General features: G+C 43.8%; 3 protein-coding genes across 3 annotated transcripts in view; 2 read left to right on the forward strand and 1 right to left on the reverse strand.

Annotated features, from left to right (window-relative positions):
- LOC309549969 (uncharacterized protein) overlaps positions 1-14297 on the forward strand; it is a gene marked incomplete at its 5' end in the record, with an annotated part of 44814 nt that extends 30517 nt beyond the window's left edge. The window contains one exon of the mRNA XM_082250445.1: positions 13095-14297. Within this exon, the coding sequence (XP_082106571.1) occupies positions 13095-14105 (1011 nt within the window). The 3' untranslated portion in view covers positions 14106-14297. The remainder of the gene's footprint in view (positions 1-13094) is intronic.
- LOC309550686 (uncharacterized protein) overlaps positions 1-20800 on the forward strand; it is an 801473-nt gene that overhangs the window by 367849 nt on the left and 412824 nt on the right. The window lies entirely within an intron of this gene.
- The window catches only part of LOC309550702 (uncharacterized protein), a 975511-nt gene that overhangs the window by 198901 nt on the left and 755810 nt on the right, over positions 1-20800 (reverse strand). The window lies entirely within an intron of this gene.

Consider the following 20800-nt stretch of genomic DNA (forward strand, 5'->3'; position numbering starts at 1 on the left):
AAGGTTTCCGCCCAGGTGGACCTTGTTGAAAACAGGCCCTGACATTCACAATCCAATGAAAACAGTTTTACACTCCCATACAGTGTACACAAAGATATACACTGTGGGACAACCCCCCCTCCCCCTTAGCAGCCAATCCACATACACATATACATCCTATAATAAGCTTATCTTAAGGCAGACAGAACAATGTGAGATCATTAACATTTAACAATGAGACAGGCACAATTCACATTCCCTCCCAATCAGTGGTGGCTGGTGCTCAAAATGTTTTTTTTGGGGGGGGGGGGGGCGCAAACAGAAAAATGTAATAGGCATTGCTTTGCGCCAAAAAACGCTGTAAAAAAATTGCGTGACTTTGAGGTCGCAAAAGTGTGAAAGGGGCCTTTAGTAATAAAGGTATAGTGTGCCCCCTTTCAATGCAGAGAGACCAGCGTGCCCCCTTTCAATGCAGAGTGACCAGCGTGCCCCCTTTCAATGCAGAGTGACCAGCGTGCCCCCTTTCAATGCAGAGTGACCAGCCTGCCCCCTTTCAATGCAGAGTGACCAGCGTGCCCCCTTTCAATGCAGTGACCAGTGTACATGCCCCCTTCAATGCAGTGACCAGCGTACATGCCCCTTCCAATGCAGAGATCAGCATGCGTGCCCCCTTCAATGCAGTGACCAGCATACATTCCCCCAATGCAGAGACCAGCATACATGCCCCCTTCAATGCAGTGACCAGCGTACATTCCCCCAATGCAGAGATCAGCGTGCGTGCCCCCTTCAATGCAGTGACCAGCATACATTCCCCCAATGCAGAGGTCAGCATGTGTGCCCCCTTCAATGCAGTGACCAGCATACATTCCCCCAATGCAGAGATCAGCGTGCGTGCCCCCTTCAATGCAGTGACCAGCATACATTCCCCCAATGCAGAGACCAGCATACATGCCCCCTTCAATGCAGTGACCAGCATACATTCCCCCAATGCCGAGATCAGCGTGCGTGTCCCCTTCAATGCAGTGACCAGCATACATTCCTCCAATGCAGAGATCAGCGTGCGTGTCCCCTTCAATGCAGTGACCAGCATACATTCCCCCAGTGCAGAGATCAGCGTGCGTGCCCCCTTCAATGCAGTGACCAGCATACATTCCCCCAATGCAGAGATCAGCGTGTGTGCCCCCTTCAATGCAGTGACCAGCATACATTCCCCCAATGCAGAGATCAGCGTGCGTGTCCCCTTCAATGCAGTGACCAGCATACATTCCCCCAATGCAGAGATCAGCGTGTGTGCCCCCTTCAATGCAGTGACCAGCATACATTCCCCCAATGCAGAGATCAGCGTGCGTGTCCCCTTCAATGCAGTGACCAGCATACCTTTCCCCAATGCAGAGATCAGCGTGTGTGCCCCTTTACTTACCTGGAGCAGCAGCGGCGGCGGGCGGCTTCTCCTCAGTCCCCCAGCGGCACGTCTCCTCCAGTCCTCCCGCTCCCGCCAATGGCATGGGGTTTGCCTTGCGGCCAATCAGGAAGCCCGTATCGGACGCGCTTCCTGATTGGCCAGGAGGAGGATCGGTGTGACAATAGCGAATTTTCAATCGCTATTGTCACACAATGGGTGGGCTCGGGGCGCACTGCTCTGCGCCCAAGCTCCACCCTTTTTATCACCCTATTAGAGCCTCTGGCTCTAATCAGGTGATTTAAAAAAAAAACCCACTAAGCTCCATGCATCCGGCATGCAGATTAGGAGGCCGGACGCATAGGTTTGGGGGGGCGGCGCCCCTGAGCCCTCAATACACCGGCCGCCACTGCTCCCAATACACAAACAATAGGGAAGTCTGCCAATGACAGTCTGGGTGTCTCTCTCACAGACAAGCACATGGAATACACTGTGTAAGGTGGTATTAAATCTTCATATTTCTATATGAAGATATGGTTGACAAATATTACTGTCCCATCTAAGTATCTGCTCCTCACCTCCAGTGACTGTGAATACCGTCACATACAGTATATAGAGAGAGGTGTGTCCTGCAGAGCTGACGCTCTAATATACAGAGAAGATACAGAATATAGAGAGATGTGTCCTGCAGAGCTGACCCTCTAATATACAGAGAGGATATAGAGACAGAATATAGAGAAATGTGTGTCCTCCAGAGCTGACCCTCTAATATACAGAGTAGGGATGCACCGAAATGAAAATTCTGGGCGGAAACCAAAAATGCAGGATGCCCTTGGCCGAAAACCGAAACCGAAAATTACTTTTTTCCCCCAAATGATTTTAAAATAGATAGAACAGTGGCATACACCAAAAACAGGTAGGCGTACACCTGTAGCTGCCACCCTGTCACAGTATAGTGGTTAATTTAATTACCAATGGTATTTGTATTATGCAGCATGAGGGGGTTAATGTACTGCCACTGCTGGTCACTGATGAATTAGTGACCGACCAGTGGCAGTTAATTAACCCCTTTGTGCTGCATTAGTGCAACCAGCATCAGTGTTAATTAACACTGGTTGCACTGCTACTGGTTGCACTAATGCAGCACAAAGGGGTTAATTAACTGCCACTGGTCGGTCACTAATGCATCAGTGACCAGCAGTGGCAATAAATTAACCCCCTCATGTTGCATAATACTAATACCATTGGTAAGCTTGCCTCAGCGTCCCCCCCCCTGCCTCAGCGTCCCTCACTATCCCAATGCAATCGCCTTACTTTCACTCGGCTCCTCCTGTGTCCTTCCTTTTAAAAGACGCGCCTCTGGCCGTCGGCCCGCCTCCCGGTGATGTCACTACTACTACTACTAAGATGTGCATGAATGAACTAACACACCGGGCGGGCGGGCGGGCGAGCGGCCGCTAATAGCTATAACTATGTGAGCGCTTCACTTCCCTGTCAGCGGAGATATCTGCCTGATAGGGAAGTGAAGCGCCCACATAGTTACAGCTATTAGCGGCCGCTCGCCCGCCTGCCCGGTGTGTTAGTTCATTCATGTACATCGTAGTAGTAGTGACATCACCGGGAGGCGGGACGCCGGCCAGAGACGGGTCTTTTGAAACCTGCGCTGCGCCCGCGGTGGCCATATTTAGTATCGGCCTCTTTAACCCATTTTTGGCCGAAATGGAATAAGCCCATTTTCGGCCGAAAATTTTGGTGGCCGAAATTTCGGTGCACCACTAACAGAGAGGATACTGAGACAGTATATAGAGAGATGTGTGTCCTGCAGAGCCAACACTCTAATATACAGAGAGACAGTATATATAGTGTTAGCTCTGCAGGACACACATCTCTCTATATCCCGTAACCTCTCTCTGTATATTAGAGTGCCAGCTCTGTGGGCTAGTTCTCTGTACATGGTATACATGGGTTGCTGTATGAAGTAAGGTTGAGTCAGAGCTTTGGTTCACTTGTCAGCAGACTCAGCAAGTGGACCGAAGAATTGATTCATAAATCACAGAGGTAGGGGGGATCTTCCTTTACCACGCTTAAAATATTGGAGTAGCTAGCCTGAAATTTTCTGGTCAACTTTTTCAGGGGCCTCTTTGGAGTGTGTGGCCCTCGGGCAGTACCGTGGAGCAGGGGCTGCTGAGTTCCATATTCTTAGCTATCCAATGGTACCTGTGGAGCAGGGCTCACTGTTACCTTTGTTCCACAGTATTCATGCAAATTTGACCCCCATGCCAGTCCTCGTAAAAATTAGGCATCGACCACAAAACAAATGTGTGTGGCCCCCTGGAGGTCATCTAGTATCCCTGTACCAAGTTTGGTACCTGTAACACCCGTGATTCGGGGAACCACAGGGCCCTACATTTATGGTAGATTGGCCCGCTATGTTAATCTATGACTCGGTCGCGGTTGGGAATTTGAGGGGCCACAGCTTGGGCCCTGAAAGAGTCCAGACTCCCACAGCTTGAGCCCCTGGACATGTTTGGGGCCCAAGCTGTGGCCCCTCAAAATTCCCTACTGTGCCATATATTAACACAGGCTAGGCCTGGGCCCTGTGGTAGCGGAACGATGTTGCCCAGGGGCACCAAATTTGTTAAAGGGGTACTAGAGAACTCCCAGGTGCCACAAAAGTTTTTTGGGGCAAATGCTTAATTTTCATGGGGACCTGCATGGAGGTGGAATTTGCCCGACCACCGCAGGACACAGAAACTGCAGAGCCCCGCTCTAAAAATACTGTTAAATAGCTAAGAGTCCAGAGATTCCTGCAGTACTCAGCAATCCCCGCTCTGCATTAGTGCCGAGGGCCACAAACTCCAGAGGGGCCCCCTAAAAAGTTGACCATAAAATTTCAGGTTAGCGACCCCAAAACTGTAGGGTGGTATAGGAAGACCTTTCCTACCTCTGTGCCAAATTTGAGCCCCTGGACTCATTCGGGGCCCGATCTGTGGCCCCTCAAATTCCCGATCACAGCTGGTCTCGTTTTCTTACTATTTATATACTTAAAGTATTTCTTGGGTTTTTTTTTTTACTCTCTTCCGCTATATGTCTCTTGTGTTCTATTTTAACCGCCTTGATTTCGCCTTTACATTTCTTATTGCACTCTTTGTACTGTTGGAATGCTGCCAATGACCCCTCAGCCTTATCTTTTTGAATGCCTTTTCTTTAGTATTAATATGCCTTTTTATGTTGGAGTTTAGCCACCCAGGGTTTATTTTTGCTCTTTTAAATGTATTCCCCTTTGGAATGCACTGGCCAATCCCTTTGTTTAGTATGCTCTTGAAGCACTCCCATTTTTCCTCCATGTTCTTAGTTCCCAGGGTTCTATTCCATTTGATATTTTCTAGCAAAGAGCGCAGTTTTGGGAAATTGGCTCTTTTGAAATTCAGTGTCCTTATATTACCCTTGCGTTTCCTATTACTATGATTAATACTGAAACTAATTGACCTATGGTCACTGTTTCCTAAGTTGCCCCGTATTTCTATATCCATGATCAGGTCTGTATTGTTGGTAATCAGTAGGTCTAGTACTGCATTGTTTCTTGTCAGTGCGTTCACCATCTGACCCAGGAAACTGTCCTGCAAAACATTTAGGAACTGCCGAGCCTTGGATGAATGCGCGGTTCCTTCTGCCCAGTCTATATCTAGATAATTAAAGTCCCCCATTATAATTACATTTCCCATCCTTGCTGCCATTCCAATCTGTGAAAGGAGGTCCACCTCCCCCTCCTCCCTCTGGTTGGGGGGGCCTATAGCATACGCCCAATATTACTTTCCCCATAGTGCCTTCCCTTTGAAGTTCTACCCACAGGGATTCTACCTCCTCCTTAGCTCCATTTGTGATATCATCCCTCATATTTACCTGCACACTGTTCTTAATATACAGACATACCCCTCCCCCTTTTTTACCTTCTCTATCTCTGCGATAAAGGGAATACCCCTGAATGGTCGTCAGCCAATCACGAGAGCTGTCAAACCAAGTCCCTGAAATTCCCACAAAATCTAAATCCTCCTCATCCATTAGCAGCTCCAGTTCTCCCATCTTATTGGCCAGGCTTCTTACTTTGGCATACAAAGCTCGTAAGTTTGTCCGGTTGCATGCTATATCCTCACTCAATGTTTTTAGGCTGCACTTGCGATTTGTACCCCTACCCACCTTGGGTTTAGGAACTCTGAACACCCTATCGCTAATGTCCCCATTTATACCCACTGAACCTTGCTCCCCGCTGGCTAATTCTACATCTGTACGCACCCCCCCATGACCTAGTTTAAAAGCCCCTCTAATTTGTTGGCCATCTTCTCTCCCAGTACGGCTGCACCCTCCCCACTTAGGTGCAAACCGTCCCTACTAAAGAGCGAGTGCTAGACTGAGAAGTCAGCTCAGTTCTCCAGGAACCCGAAACCCTCCTTACTACACCAGCTCCTCAGCCACTTGTTTTCTTCCCTAATCTGCTGTCTCTCTGGCGTGGCTCAAGGTACAGGTGGTATTTCTGAAAATACTACCTTAGAGGTCCTACTGCTCAAGTCCTTGAAATCGTTTTTTAGGACTCCCCATCTCCCTCTGACTTTGTCTTTGGTACCCATGTGTACCATGACAGCTGGGTCTTCCCCAGCTCCACCCAATAATCTGTCCACCAGATCCGTGATGTGCCGAACCTGAGCACCCAGTAAACAACAGACAGTTCGGCACTTACGGTCTTTTTGACAGATTGCCCTCCCTGTCCTTCTAATAATTGAGTCTCCTACCACCAGAACCAGTCTTTCCTTACCTTTAGCCTTGTTCCTGCCTTCACTGGAGGAGTTCAACACCTGGCAGCTAGGGGCGTTGCTCTGCTCCAGCAATGCTGGTCGCTGACTGGTTTCCCCAACATCACGCAACAGGGCTTATTTATTGGGATGCTCCAGCCCAGGACCAGGCTCCTTGCCTCATTCCCTTCTACCCTTCCTAACTGTCACTCAGCTACTCTGCTCTGATGCATGCACCCTTGTATCTCCGCCAGCCTCTGCCGGCATCTGATAGGTACGTTCCCAGCTCTCCTTCAGTATCAAGATTCTTCTCAGTGTTGCCAGTTGCTTCCCTAGATTCAGGACCTGAGCTTCCAGGGAAGCAATGTGCTTACATTTTGTGCAGCTGTATTTGCCCTTGATTGCCTGATCGAGGAATGCATGCATGCCACAAGATGTACACCGAGTATCTCCACACCCACCGGGCATTGTACCCACTAATCTAATCTAATGGGAATTTGGAAATTTAACTCAGTCCCGTGTAGATGTTTTCTAGCTTCCTAACTCTAATTCCTCACACTCAGGTACTCTCAACACTCAGGTACTTTTCAGCACTCAGGTACTTTTCAATACTTAGGTACTCACACTATGTGTGTATCATCATCTGCTGGAGATAAAAGATGTCACAGTGACTATGGAGGAAGAGAACGGACATGACGGGGGAGTTACTAGGTGTTAATAGAAAATAAGATCTTATTACCTCCTCTGCTGCCTCTTTCAGCAACGTCTTCTCTCAACTTCCTCCAGACTCACCTCTCACCCGGAACTTCCTGTCTGTACCTGACATCACTTCCTGTCTGTATTCCATAGAGACTTCCTGTCTGGGTAGAAGTGAGATCACCACCTTGTGCAGCCCTGAGAAACATCTGGTAGTGTGAACAAGGCCTTGTGCTTTGTGTTTATGTACTGTATATCCTTATAGATGCGTCATCTCCACTCCCACCAAGGGGGATAGAAATATATTACTGCCTAGTCCAGGGTTCCTTCAAGCTATTGTGTAGCCACCTATTAGGAGGGTGATGGAGGTCTGGTAAATGCACAATCTGAGTGTGAGCACGGGATCGGTGTATGGGGACGGAGGTGTTTTGTAGTCCACTAAACACAGTTTGCTGGAGCATATACTGAGATTTGGAGGAAGAAGCCCTCGAGGTTTGGAGACATTTATTGGCGGTGATATCATTTATTGAAGTGTAAAGGAGACGTTGGATGGACTTTGATGTCACTTTCTGGTTGATCACTGGGTACTGATGAGGTGAAATGCATTGTTGATTTATCACAGATGTTGCCACATCTTTTACTTTGATGATAAGAGGGTGGGATTTATGGATATAAGGGGAGAGGTCATTGTATTGTTTTGGATTGGGACCAGAACAGTCCAAGATTATATCTGCCCCTTCCTAATTTTAGATTAATGTGCGCGCACAGAGAATAAATCATACTCTGACACACTATGAAAAAGAATAGCTACATCACTACATTTATCATACTCTGACACAGTCGTCAAAATAGTTTGTCCTAATTTATTAGTCATTTCCAGGAAATAGTCATATATAATACGTATAAGGTGGTGATTGGATGATTGGAGTATCTATGTGTCTATGTTTTCCTTCCAGGACATGATGAGGTCTTATTTTGGGTGTAGTGTCCCTGTTCAGGTGCCATCTTGCTTCCACAAAGGGAGGGGTGATCTAGCTGCATTTTGAGTAAGGTAGTAAATCCTCAGCAGTAACATATATATGTACATAAGATATGCACCATATGGTGAAATAGGCATTTCACTAATATAAAAATTATTACATCCATTACAGTATTTATCACCCATTTCCGGATGCTGGACGATGCTAGAAGCTGACACTCTATAAGAAGTCTTGTCTCTGCCAGCTGGGGAAATAGCGAGTGGGAAAACTAGTTGTTGAGGATTTGAATACTAAACTCCTTCATTGTTCCTGGTCAGCTGGGGAAATATTGACTCCCAGACCTTCCCAGCCAGAAAACTGGTTGGAGGGTTGGAATAGTAATCTCCTTCATTGTTCTCAGCTGGGAGTGTTGGGGGCTCTATCACAACCAGATTTTTCCTGCTTGTTAAGGTCCAGAGTTAAAGTACCTCAAGCTTTAACTACTAAAATACCACATCATTTAATAAAATAGCTCATGCAGTATTTTAGTAGCTTTTTTTTAGTCTATTGCAAAAAATTAAAAAACTCAAGGTTGTATTTTACCCCAGTTGTTAAAGCGCAAATACTGCTTAGTGAATTGAGCCCAATGTCCGGTATATAATCAGTTCAGACAGTGAAAAAGTCTCATACTATTGGTATCACTATACTCAGGAGTAGCAGAATGTGTTTGGGGGTGTAATTCTAAATATGTGTGCGAGAAAGATCTTATTATTTGACAACTTATGTAATTTTGTTTTCGCATATTCCAAAACCTTGTGGCCAAAAATAGCATTTTCAAAAAACTAATTATGTCTTTCAGAAAATATCTGGGAGTGTTTACTTGAAAAACTGGGGTAATGTTGTGGGTGTTTCCACTGTTCTGGTGCTTCAGGACCTCCAAAAATGTGATAGGTAGTCCGAAAATGCGTAATTAATGCATAGTTATTGTCCCTGGAATGCCTGAAGGTGCTCCTTGGATTTCAGACCCTTCTATGCATCTAGACTGTAAAAAAGTCTCACACATTTGGTATCCCCAGACCCAGGAAGCATACCATAATGTGTTTTGGTATGTATTGCAAGTATGCCTATGCTGTGTGTGAGAAATAGCTAGTTAAATTGACAACTTTGTGGGGAAAAAAAACCCTAATTTTATTTACTTTTCTAATTTTCCAAAAAACTCGGACAAAAAATGTCAAAACAATTCATTAAAACTCTCCATGCCTCTTACTAAAAACCTTGAACTGTCTACTTTCCAAAAAGGGGTAATTTGGGGGATATTTGTACTGTCCTGGCCTTTTAGGGTCTCAAGAAATGAGATTGGTCATCACTTCATCAGGATTGATACATTTTCAAATATATGTATCATACTTTGTAGACTCTATAACCTTCACAAAAACTAAATTAATATACACTGATTTGGGTTATTTTTACTAAAATAAGGCAGTAGAATGCATTTTGGCCTAATTTTTAAAGAAAGATCATTTATTTGCAAAATTATATAACAAAAACTTTGAAAAAAGTGTTTTTTTCAAAATTGTAAAGCAAAGTGTATATTTTTTTCAAATATATAGCGAAAAATAAACAAACCAGTAGTGATTAAATACCACTAAAAGAAATTTCTATCTGTCTCAAATAAATGATAAAAAAATAGTTTGGGTACAGTGATGCATGACTGAGTAATTGTCATTTAAAGTGTGAGAGCGCTGAAATCTGCAAATTGGCCTGTGCAGGAAGGGGGGGAGTGTCCAGTATTGAGGTGGTTAAATGTACAGCAACCCTCCTATTTTCCTCCCTCCCCTCACATCCACATCCTATTATTGTAACCAATACCATCAAAATAATTCTTACTTTCATTTCCCAAAATTATCCGTCTACAAGGAGACCTGTATAGATCAAATGATGGCACCAATGAGGATGGAGGAGGACCGAAGTCACATGACTGAAAAGGTACTAAACCTCACCCTGGAGATCCTCTACCTGCTGACTGGAGAGGTGAGGAGTATTCTGGGAGGGCATATGACATCACTCTTATCTCTATTGATAAAACACAGACCTGACTGGGAGATGAGAATTCTGGGAGGTCACATGACATCACTCCTATCTCTATTAATAAAACACAGACCTGACCAGAGAGGTGAGGAGGATTCTGGGAGGTCACATGACATCACTCTTATCTCTATTAATAAAACAGACCTGACCGGAGAGGTGAGGAGGATTCTGGGAGGTCACATGACATCACTCTTATCTCTATTATTAAAACAGACCTTACGGGAGAGGTGAGGAAGATTCTGGGAGGTCACATGACATCACTCTTATCTCTATTAATAAAAACAGACCTGGCCGGAGAGGTGAGGAGGATTCTGGGAGGTCACATGACACCACTAATCTCTATTAATAAAACACAGACCTGACCAGAGAGGTGAGGAGGATTCTGGGAGGTCACATGACATCACTCTTATCTCTATTAATAAAACAGACCTGACCAGAGAGGTGAGGAGGATTCTGGGAGGTCACATGACATCACTCTTATCTCTATTATTAAAACAGACCTTACCGGAGAGGTGAGGAAGATTCTGGGAGGTCACATGACATCACTCTTATCTCTATTAATAAAAACAGACCTGGCCGGAGAGGTGAGGAGGATTCTGGGAGGTCACATGACACCACTAATCTCTATTAATAAAACACAGACCTGACCGGAGAGGTGAGGAGGACTCTGGGAGGTCACGTGACATCACTCTTATTTCTATTAATAAAACACAGATCTGAATGGAGAGGTGAGGAGGATTCTGGGATTCTAACATGATATTTCTATTGGTTCCTCAATACAGAGATTTCCTCTTCTGAAGTCAGGTGATCATATGACCATTACAGTGCCTCCACATGACTCCCTAAAACCTGAGAGACACAACATGCAGAAGATTCTAGAAGTCACCAAGAAGATGATGGAGCTGCTGACAGGAGAGGTGAGCGGTGCTGGGAATTCTGGGACATTATCCAGTAACAGACAAGGGATGAGTCTCGAACATGGACTCGTGTAGGCGGTGAGTGGATTCTTTTTTTTTACACTATGTGATATCACAAGATTAACCATTTTTACAAGTGATCTTTGTATAATTTCTTGGTTTAGGGTGAAGAACGGATGGATATAAAAGTTGAGGTTAAAGCAGAAGAAGAAGAAGAGACATATGTGAGGGATGATCAGCAGTCTATGGAGGAGGATGGAATAAAAGGGACATTTATAGAGGAGGACACTCCTACAGAGATCAGCACAGGTGCGTCATTAACACTAAATACATTCCTCCACCCATACTGCTCACTGATTGGTCCTGAGTAGGGCGGGGACTGGGTGATATCCGCCTGTAATACCCTGATCACTTTCCTGAGCTGTGTTCCCCGTCCTGTATTCCTGTATTTCTCTCAGATAATCTTCCTTCTCTGTGCTGCAGACACAATTTATGTATCTAAACTGGATTTATGGAGATTCTGGGGTTCAGCTGGCAGCAAAATGTTCATTTTAACCATAGGCGTTAATTGACCTGGGACATGTGCTTTGGGTCTTTTGCCCCATGCCCGAGTCTAGTAAGATCTCTGACAGAACAATTCTCCCGGGGTTACTTGCTCTGTTATTTGCTGGCTGTGCCGGGTAGAGGGATATGTCTGTATAGTCTCACACCCAAGTCACTGAGTGCAGTCTCAGGAGATGGGAGGCAGCGGTGTGGGACCTCTGCAACTTGTCTCATGTAAATATTTAAGCTTTCACTGATTTCTGAATACCAATATTATGAGTCCTGACCCTTACACTATATAATTTATATTGTACTTTACATACTCCTGACCCCTGCACTATATCCTCTATGTTGTACATTACATACTCCTGACCCCTGCACTATATTCTCTATGTTGTACATTACATCATTCTGATACTATATAGTCTTAACTTTTGTATCCTATATAATAAGTTGTACATTACATAGTTCTTACTTCTTTTGCACCTGATTTCTACCAGCTAGACATTTTAGTCAACAACCCAATGATGGTGGTCTTCAGGATCAGTCCAATCTTTAACTGTTATTCATGACTAAATCATAGTGAAAATGTGGAACAAGATGTAACTGAAAATTACAAAGGTGCGCTAATAACAAAACTGCAAACTTAAGGTGACACCCAATGATGTGAATGGACTCTTACCACAATGAAGAGAGAATGGAGCATGTACTGCGGTACCAAGGAATCCAGTCAAACGGCCAAGATTGGTGGAATATCCAGTGGGATGGATGGACAGAGCTTCCCGGTATCTTTTCAGGGGTCTAGAAGCTTCCACAAATAGGAATGCCAGCAGGAGGACCACAATAAAGAAGAGGAAGGGACTGATAGTGCATTACCCACAGTTTATTTAAATAAAAAACAGTAGAATACTTACAAACATCCGATGAGGTATACAGCGAATGCTCAAAAAGAAGTCACGATCCAGGACCTGTAGCAGCACGGCTGCCCCCCCGATGCGTTTCTACTGAAGAGTCGGCTTCTGGGATTGGAGCTTTTTTCACTTTATGGACAATTATATTGTTTAATTGTTGAGTATTAGCACACCTTTGTAATTTTCAGTTACATCTTGTTCCACATTATCACTTTTATCACAGTGCTGCTTTTACACGTTCATATTGGTTCGCGCACTTTTTTTCCTTATTATTATCCAAGACTAAATCATAGACTAAATAAGGAAGTGCGGGACTTCTTGTGTTGGGAAGGTGGCAATGAGTGACAGAGGGGGTGGGGACACTCGTCCTATAATCCCTTCATCACTGTCACTTCTATAAAATACAGTTCTTGTTGTTTCCTCACTCTCTGACTAAGGTCCATGAATAAAGAAATGAACTGGTAGGATATCAGAGGACCCATTTACTAGTTACCTTGAGGGTGGAATTGTAAGATCCTCAGAGACAAAGCTGTCTGATGTGGGCGGAGTCCTGGTTTAGGGGAACCAATGTGCTCATGTCTAGTAATAATCTTTTTATCTCTATTTTAGTAGATGGACGGGAGATGAGGAAAACCTCAGAGGATTGTCTCACTTTGTCTCCAGACTGTAAAGTAGAAGATGAGGACATCACACAGTATAGTCCAGGAGAAAACCCGGCTACCTCAAATGTCCATCTGGGACCACACAGTGTAGATGGACCATCGTATTCCTCTTATCCTGAGGAACCTCAGACTGTGAGGGACAGTGCCGGACCATCGTATTCCTCTTATCCTGAGGAACCTCAGACTGTGAGGGGCAGTGCCTTCCTTCCAACAGATAAGAGGTTTTCCTGTACTGAGTGCGGAAAGTGTTTCCCTTCTAAATCCAAACTTGATGTGCATAAACGATCTCACACAGGGGAAAAACCATATTCCTGTCCTGAGTGTGGGAAATGTTTTTCAAAGAATTCGCATCTTATAGTCCATCAGAGATCTCACACGGGGGAGAAGCCATTTTCCTGTTTTGAGTGCGGGAAGTGTTTCAATTCAAAATCCAGTCTTAATGTTCATATAAGATTTCACACAGGGGAAAAACCATATTCCTGTCCTGAGTGCGGGAAATGTTTTTCTCAGAAGTCCATTCTTTACAAACATCAGAGATCTCACACAGGTGAGAAGCCGTATTCCTGTTCTGAGTGCGGAAACTGTTTTTCAGAGAAGTCCAGTCTTTACAAGCATCAGCGATCTCACACGGGGGAGAAGCAATTTTCCTGTTCTGAGTGCAGAAAAAGGTTTTCAAGGAAATCCAGTCTTTCCATACATCTGAGATTGCACATGGGTGAGAAACCATATTCCTGTCCTGAGTGTGGGAAATGTTTTTCAGACAAGTCCAATCTTTACACACATCAGAGGTCTCACACAGGGGAGAAGCCGTATTCCTGTCCTGAGTGCGGGAAATGTTTTTCAGTGAAGTCCCATCTTTATAGACATCAGAGATCTCACACAGGGGAGAAGCCATATTCCTGTCCTGAGTGTGGGAAATGTTTTTCACAGAAGTCCCATCTTTACAGACATCGGAGAGCTCACACAAAGGAGAAGCCACTTTCTTGTCCTGAGTGTGGAAAATGCTTTTCACAAACCTCCAATCTTTACAGACATCAGAGATCTCACACAGGGGAGAAGCCATATTCCTGTCCTCAGTGTGGGAAATGTTTTTCACAGAAGTCCGATCTTTACAGACATCAGAGATCTCACAAGGGGGAGAAGCCACTTTCCTGTCCTGAGTGAGGGAATTCTTCCTCACTGAAGTCCTGTCTTCCTGTACATTAGGAATCCCACACAACCCTCGAGGTGTATTAATGCCTTGAGTGCAGGAAATGTCTTCTATATGAATGTTGGTGGACTAGTGGGGAAGAAGCACACCCTGATATACACCTCAGATATACTCCATAGCTGATCTTCATCATGTAAGAAACACTTCATAAGGAGATCAGAGATCACCAAAGACATGAATGAAGTGTTGTCCCGTGTTGGCCATTGATGGCAGTAGAAAAATAAAAATTGAGTCATTACCTTTCATTGGTTGAGTACATTTTGTGGTGTAAGCTTTTGTAACCATTTAAATTTTATCTTTTTTTTTTTGGAGAAATGTTACAATCGTTAATCCAGCCATTGTGTATTTATATATTCAGCACTCAACTCTCCTAAAATATTATTTACACAAATAACTCCCAGCAGCTGGATCAACTTATCACCGTGGAGAAGATAGAACAGAAATATATATTCCCAGCACTATGATCCTCCAATGATAAATGATCTAATAATAATTGCCTCTAGCTGTCATATATCCACCAACAAGTAGATTGAGTGCCCTTATAATAGTGCATCCAGATCATCCATTGTCCTGGTGCAAATATGTCCTCCAATCACTCAATACCTCCATGAAATAAAATCAAATATAAATAGCACTGCCAGACTGCTATGAATGAATGGGTCATATCACGCATGATGTCATACAGAACATTGGCCTCCAGATTTATCCCTCCCTCATCCAAATATGTAAGTCAGATTTTACTCTGTCCTTAGAAATATTATAAAAAACTGAGAACCAAATTTCATAGGGTAGAATTTTAGGCAATTAAAATGGTCAGTATAGAATTATGCTTACATAAATGTTAAGTACAATATCCCAAATAACCATAAAATTAGCCACATGTGCCACTAATTCTCCCCATCAATCACACACACCACAACAGGCCTCTCATGCAGATGGCCTCTCAGCACATCATGTGACCTGTGGATCTCATAGGGTCATACAGGGCATGTTGTAATAAACCATAGTCACCACATATCCTTCTTGGTCCCTGGTATTGCTATTCAGACCACCATAGGCACGTTAGATAGCTCCAGGGAGTATTCTAGAGAAGGCAAAATGCACAGAATTCTCACCCATACAGGGTGAGGGATTCTGGGGTGATCTGGTAAAATGTGGAAAAACTGACCTTCAGTTTTCCCAGGTGTCAAGGTCGCCCACCTGACTCCCCATCTGCCCACCATTTCCCACATTTGCAAGCCTTCCACCATTGCATTCCCTGGTGGTGAACTAAGGTTATGTGGTCTGTGTATGGGCATCAGGTAGCTGCCTCCTACTGAGGGCTTCACCACCTCCTCCTAGCAGTCTGCCTCCCCACTGAGCCTGCATGTGGATTCACATGAATGCAGGGTACAGCAAAATCCTGCTATGAAAAGCTTTTAATAAAGCTCTAAACAAAGATAGAAACACTCTGCTATATACACCTAAGAGAAAAAAAGATGATTTACAGACAGTGAAATTGATCACTAAATTCCCATCCCAACATCAAGAACTTAGAGAGGTATTGGCCAAGCATTGGCATATACTAACACAGGACGCAATTCTTTCCAAATATATTAGGAACTATCCAGAAATTGCCTATCGACGAGCTAGATTGATGAGAGATCAAATTACTTCTTTGCTTTATGAACCTCATAAAGCCATTAACCAAGAACCAGTGCTGTATTTTGGCCTAGGCCAACAAGGCCCAGGCCTAGGGCAGCACGTTGCAGGGGGGCAGCAAAAAAGCTGCCCCCCTCCACCTGAGACTCTATTGGCCACTGGTTGCTAGAGCCATCGCTCTCACCCCCTTCCTCTCTTTCTCACCCCCACTCTTCTCTATCTCTCTCACCCCTCTTCTCTCTCTCTCATCCCCCCTCTCTCTCTCACCCCCTTCCTCTCTTTCTCACCCCCACTCTTCTCTATCTCTCTCACCCCTCTTCTCTCTCATCCCCTCTCTCTCTCTCTCTCTCACCCCCCTCTCTCTCTCTCATCCCCCCTCTCTCATCGTCTCTGTCTAATCCCCCCTCTCTCTCATCCCCCCTCTCTCTCTCTCCAACCCCCCCTCTCTTTCTCTCACCCCCCTTTCTCTCTCTCTCTCATCCCCCCCTCTCTCTCTATCCCATCCCTTACCCCCCCCCCCCTTTCTCTCTCATCTCTCTCCCTCTCCCTCACCCACCCCCCTCTCTCTCCCAACCCTTGTCACCCCCCCTCGTGAGATCTCAGGGGTTCATGCTGGGACTTGTAGTCCTTACATTTTGGAGGGAGTCACATCCGTTAAAAAGGAAGGAGTGGGGCAAATTTATATAAAAAGGGGAAGGGCGCCCAATTTTAGTCTTGCCTAGGGCAGCACAAAACCAAAATACACCACTGCCAAGAACCCATGGGAGCCTATTGTTGTGGCTCATGTGAGTTCTGTTCTTGGATTACACATGGTACCCAATTTCGCCTCCCAAATGGCAAACTCTTTAAACCACGTTTCCACGTGAATTGTGATACTCATGGTGTAGTATATCTAATAGTATGCCGTTGTGGTGCATATTACATCGGCAAGACCATTCGTGCATTTAGGCAACGTATTAAAGATCACATCTACTATTCATGCAGTGGCAGGATGATCACTCCCGTGAGTCGTCATCTTGACCTCTACCATCGTTTTGACAAGTCCTGTGTTTCATTCTTGGCCCTGGATAAAGTTCTTCCGGATCCAAGAGGTGGAAATTGGGACAAAAAAATATTACAGAGTGAGACACTTTTGATTGAAAGGCTAAATGCTACATCGATACCAGGCCTCAATGAATTAATTACATATAAACCATTCCTATAGACCCCTACCATATGATCATGTTCTATGATTTAATCATTTGGTCTTATTTGTCCCTAAACCAACATATCCTGTTGTCGAAAAAAACATTTTTTTTTTCTTTTTCTTAAAAAAAAATTCACACCTTAGAGATGGAAGTCCCCTAGTAGGACATCAATAAATAAAAAAATAAGCCTTGTATGTTTATATTATTTGGTATTTTTTGGGATTTGTGATGTCATCCCAGTGATATGAATTATTAGATTGTTTATTGTATGTTTTTTGCCAACGCTTATTATGCAGCCTTTTTTGCCTCAAGTTGGAAGCACATGGAACATCCTTGTATGGGAGGTGCCGCTGGTAGCGCCGTTATCTTTCCAGGCTTTGGCCCTCTCGGAGGGGGACATCGCTCTTGTCATACAGGGGGAGGGTGATCTATACCCGGCCCTGTGTTACAAGTAGTCGCGGCGGTGTGTCCGCCATCCGTACTGAGCAGGCATGAAGGGTTATGCGCTCTGCACATGTGCGAATGCTGGCTTTCATTGCTATGCAACACCTGCCGGGTCAGGCTGCGTCATGCCCAGTGGGCGGAGACGCGCCTGGTCGGGTCGCATTTAACCACTTTACCCCCGGAGGAATTTGCTGTCTTACGTCCAGGCCACTTTTTGCGTTTCGGCACTGTGCGACTTTAACTGACAATTGCCCGGTCGTGCGACTCGGTACCCAAACAAAATTTACGTCCTTTTTTTCCCACAAACAGAGCTTTCTTTTGGTGGTATTTGATCACCTGTGCGATTTTTACTTTTTGCACTATAAACAAAAAAAAGGCGTTTATTTTGAAAAATAACAATATTTTTAAAAAAATTTTATATGAAATTCCCCCCCAAAAAAAAGTAAAAATCAAAATTTTTTTTAAATTTTTGGCCAATTTGTTTTCTGCTACCTATGTTTGGTAAAAAAAAATCACAATAAGCGTATTTTGATTGGTTTGTGCAAAAGTTATTGCGTTTACTAACTAAGGGAAAGATTTCTGTCATTTATGGTGTTTTTTTTTTTTAACGAGTAATGGCGGCGATCTGCGATTTTTTTTTTTTTTGCGGGACTGCGACATTGCGGCGGACAGATCGGACCCTTGACTGACATATTTGACACTTTTGGGGGTACCAGTGACATTTCTACAGTAATCAGTGCTATACATATGCACTGTTACTGTAAAAATGACACGGGCAGGGAAGGGGTTAATTTTATTGGAGAGGGAGGGGTTAATGTATGCCTGGTGCTTACTAGCGTGTGTGGGGGGAGGTGACTGAGTGACAAAGGGACAGATCGCATGTTCAGCTATGCTGAACACTGCAATCTGTCACTGTTTGTCACTTAGGAGATCCGCCCGCTCTGTTTACGCAAGCGGGCGGATCTCCAAACTCGATTCCCTGACGATCGGGGGAAGAGCAGCGGCGATCGCCGCTGCTCCTCCCCTGGCCCAACTCCCGCTGTGACTGAAAACAGCGGGAGCGAGCCTCCGGCGGCGCGCGAGCGCCGCCTACAAGGGGAGGAGTCCAGCGACGTAGGTCTACGTCGCTGGATGGAATCGAGCCACTTTGCCGCAGTACAGTCCCAGTGACTGGTCGGCAAGTGGTTAAACCGAGCCACCAGTCTTGACGTGCTGGGGGCTGGGGGCTGTTTCTTCCCCCGTAGGACTGTCTTACAATACTAGGATCCTCTCTCTTGGACAATATACTTGGACACATATCCAGTGAATGTGTTGGAGATATTTTTTCACCATCAGGTGGGTTATGACCCCATGGGTTGATTTTCAACATGCATTGTCATTGTTCCTTTACTACTGTTATATAGATTGGATATTTGAAAAAAAACTTTACTCCTTTAGTTCTATTCTTATAGTTGTACCAGTATTTAAACCTACTGTTAGGTCTGGATTTATAGCAAGCCTTACTATCCTTGCAGTTTTATAGAGGAGCAGGTTTATGAGGGTATATCATTGATCTTAACAATGACGGTACATTTTAAGTAATTCCCTTATACCCTATTGTTTAACATGTAGGATCCTGGCTATTTTGAATATTGTTGGACTGATACTATTTATATTAAAAGTTATGGAACCCATACCCATTCTTATTTTTCCAATTCCTCCTTAGAGTATAGATATTAAAAAGAGTACATATATATCTGGACTTAGTTTGATAAGGACTACATTTTTGAAAGCTATTTTTATTGTCATTATCAAATAACTATATATGGAATGATACACTCAGAATAGTCTATTGCATCTTTATTATTATTATTTTTTGAATATCTCTTCTTAGAATATTAGTGTCCATGGATGCGTCCCCACCTCCAATTTCCTAGGATCATGCTATGGGCTGTCCTTCCTCCTGGTGAATATTGCCGCACATTTACTGTATTGTACTTGTATTTATGTTTTGAGAATTCTACATACCTTTACGGGTATATACTAAGATATGTAAAATAAGAACTGTTCAACAATGATTTTTTTCTTTGCTATGTGCACGCTAAATCGCATATGCCAATTATTGTGTTACTTTCCAGATGTTATTGTTTAGTGCTCAATGACAGGCCCCTGAGGAAGCGCAAAACATGTTGAGCCTGAGCCTTAAACAGATGTCAAGCATTGGAGTTGATTACCACCACCTTCTACCAATCCAAATCCGTCTTCCTGAATAATCGCTGCTACTTGCCAGTGGATATTGTGAAGGAAAGTTACAGATTTACCTTTTAGAATATTGAGTAATGTATATCTAGTCAATGCGGTTACACATGTGTGTTCACATATTTTGTATGATTTTTTTTATTTGTGATCTATGTGTATGAACTATAACCTTTTTAATATTGATACCTTAAATAAATATTTGATTTTATCTTAATAGCTTATTTGTGATTATGTGCCAGTAAAGTCCATGCTGTTTAGTCTTCTTCTTGTTTCCAAAAATTAGGACATGGCACCGCTACATCTCTCTATGTCCATGGTGACCGCCCCATAGGGCCATTTTTTGGAATATATCCATTACAAGGTGTATTAATGCCCTGAGTGTATTCTAGTTATGTTTTTGAGATAAAAATTGTGTGTGTATAATCATATGTTGTGTGTGTGTCTTTTAGTCCTAAACGTCCTCCTTTTCAGTCTAGAAAAACAGATCCATTCCTAGAGTATAATTACTGTGGAATGTGCAGGATCAGTATGCTTAGGGGGAAGGGAATGAAAGTTATTCTATATCCTTGCTTTAAACTATTATACAAACATTAAAGCGGTTGTAAACCCTGATTTTTCCGGCAAGCTCCCGGCAACTTAATTGAAGGTCCCCCGGACCTTCAGAGCGCATGCGCCGCTCGCGCGAGCGGCTGCATGCACTGTAAATATCTCCTAAACCGTGCCGGTTTGGGAGATATTATTTGTACCTACAGGTAAGCCTTATTATAGGCTTACCTGTAGGTAAAAGTGTCAAAAAGCGGGATACTACCGCTTTAAGTATTCCATAAGCCCACATACCAACAAATGTATACTCAATGTAAGTCCTTTTCAATATTGACATCTTAATCAAGAAATATTACAGTGTAAAAAACATATACTTTATGAACTCCTAAATTCTCAATGAGAAAAGCTTCCTCTTCAAAGTCTAAGACAGGAGGGGGTGAGTGAAACGCCTAATGAGTTCCATATGTCAGTTCACTCAACACTTGTAAATAGACAAAACAAGCCCATTGTGTATATATATATATATATATACATACACACACAGTATCTCACAAAAAGTAAGTACACCTCTCACATTTCTGTAAATATTTTATTCT

This window comes from Pelophylax lessonae, assembly GCF_965119305.1.
Source record: "Pelophylax lessonae genome assembly, chromosome: 3".
In the NCBI taxonomy this organism is placed as follows: domain Eukaryota; kingdom Metazoa; phylum Chordata; class Amphibia; order Anura; family Ranidae; genus Pelophylax; species Pelophylax lessonae.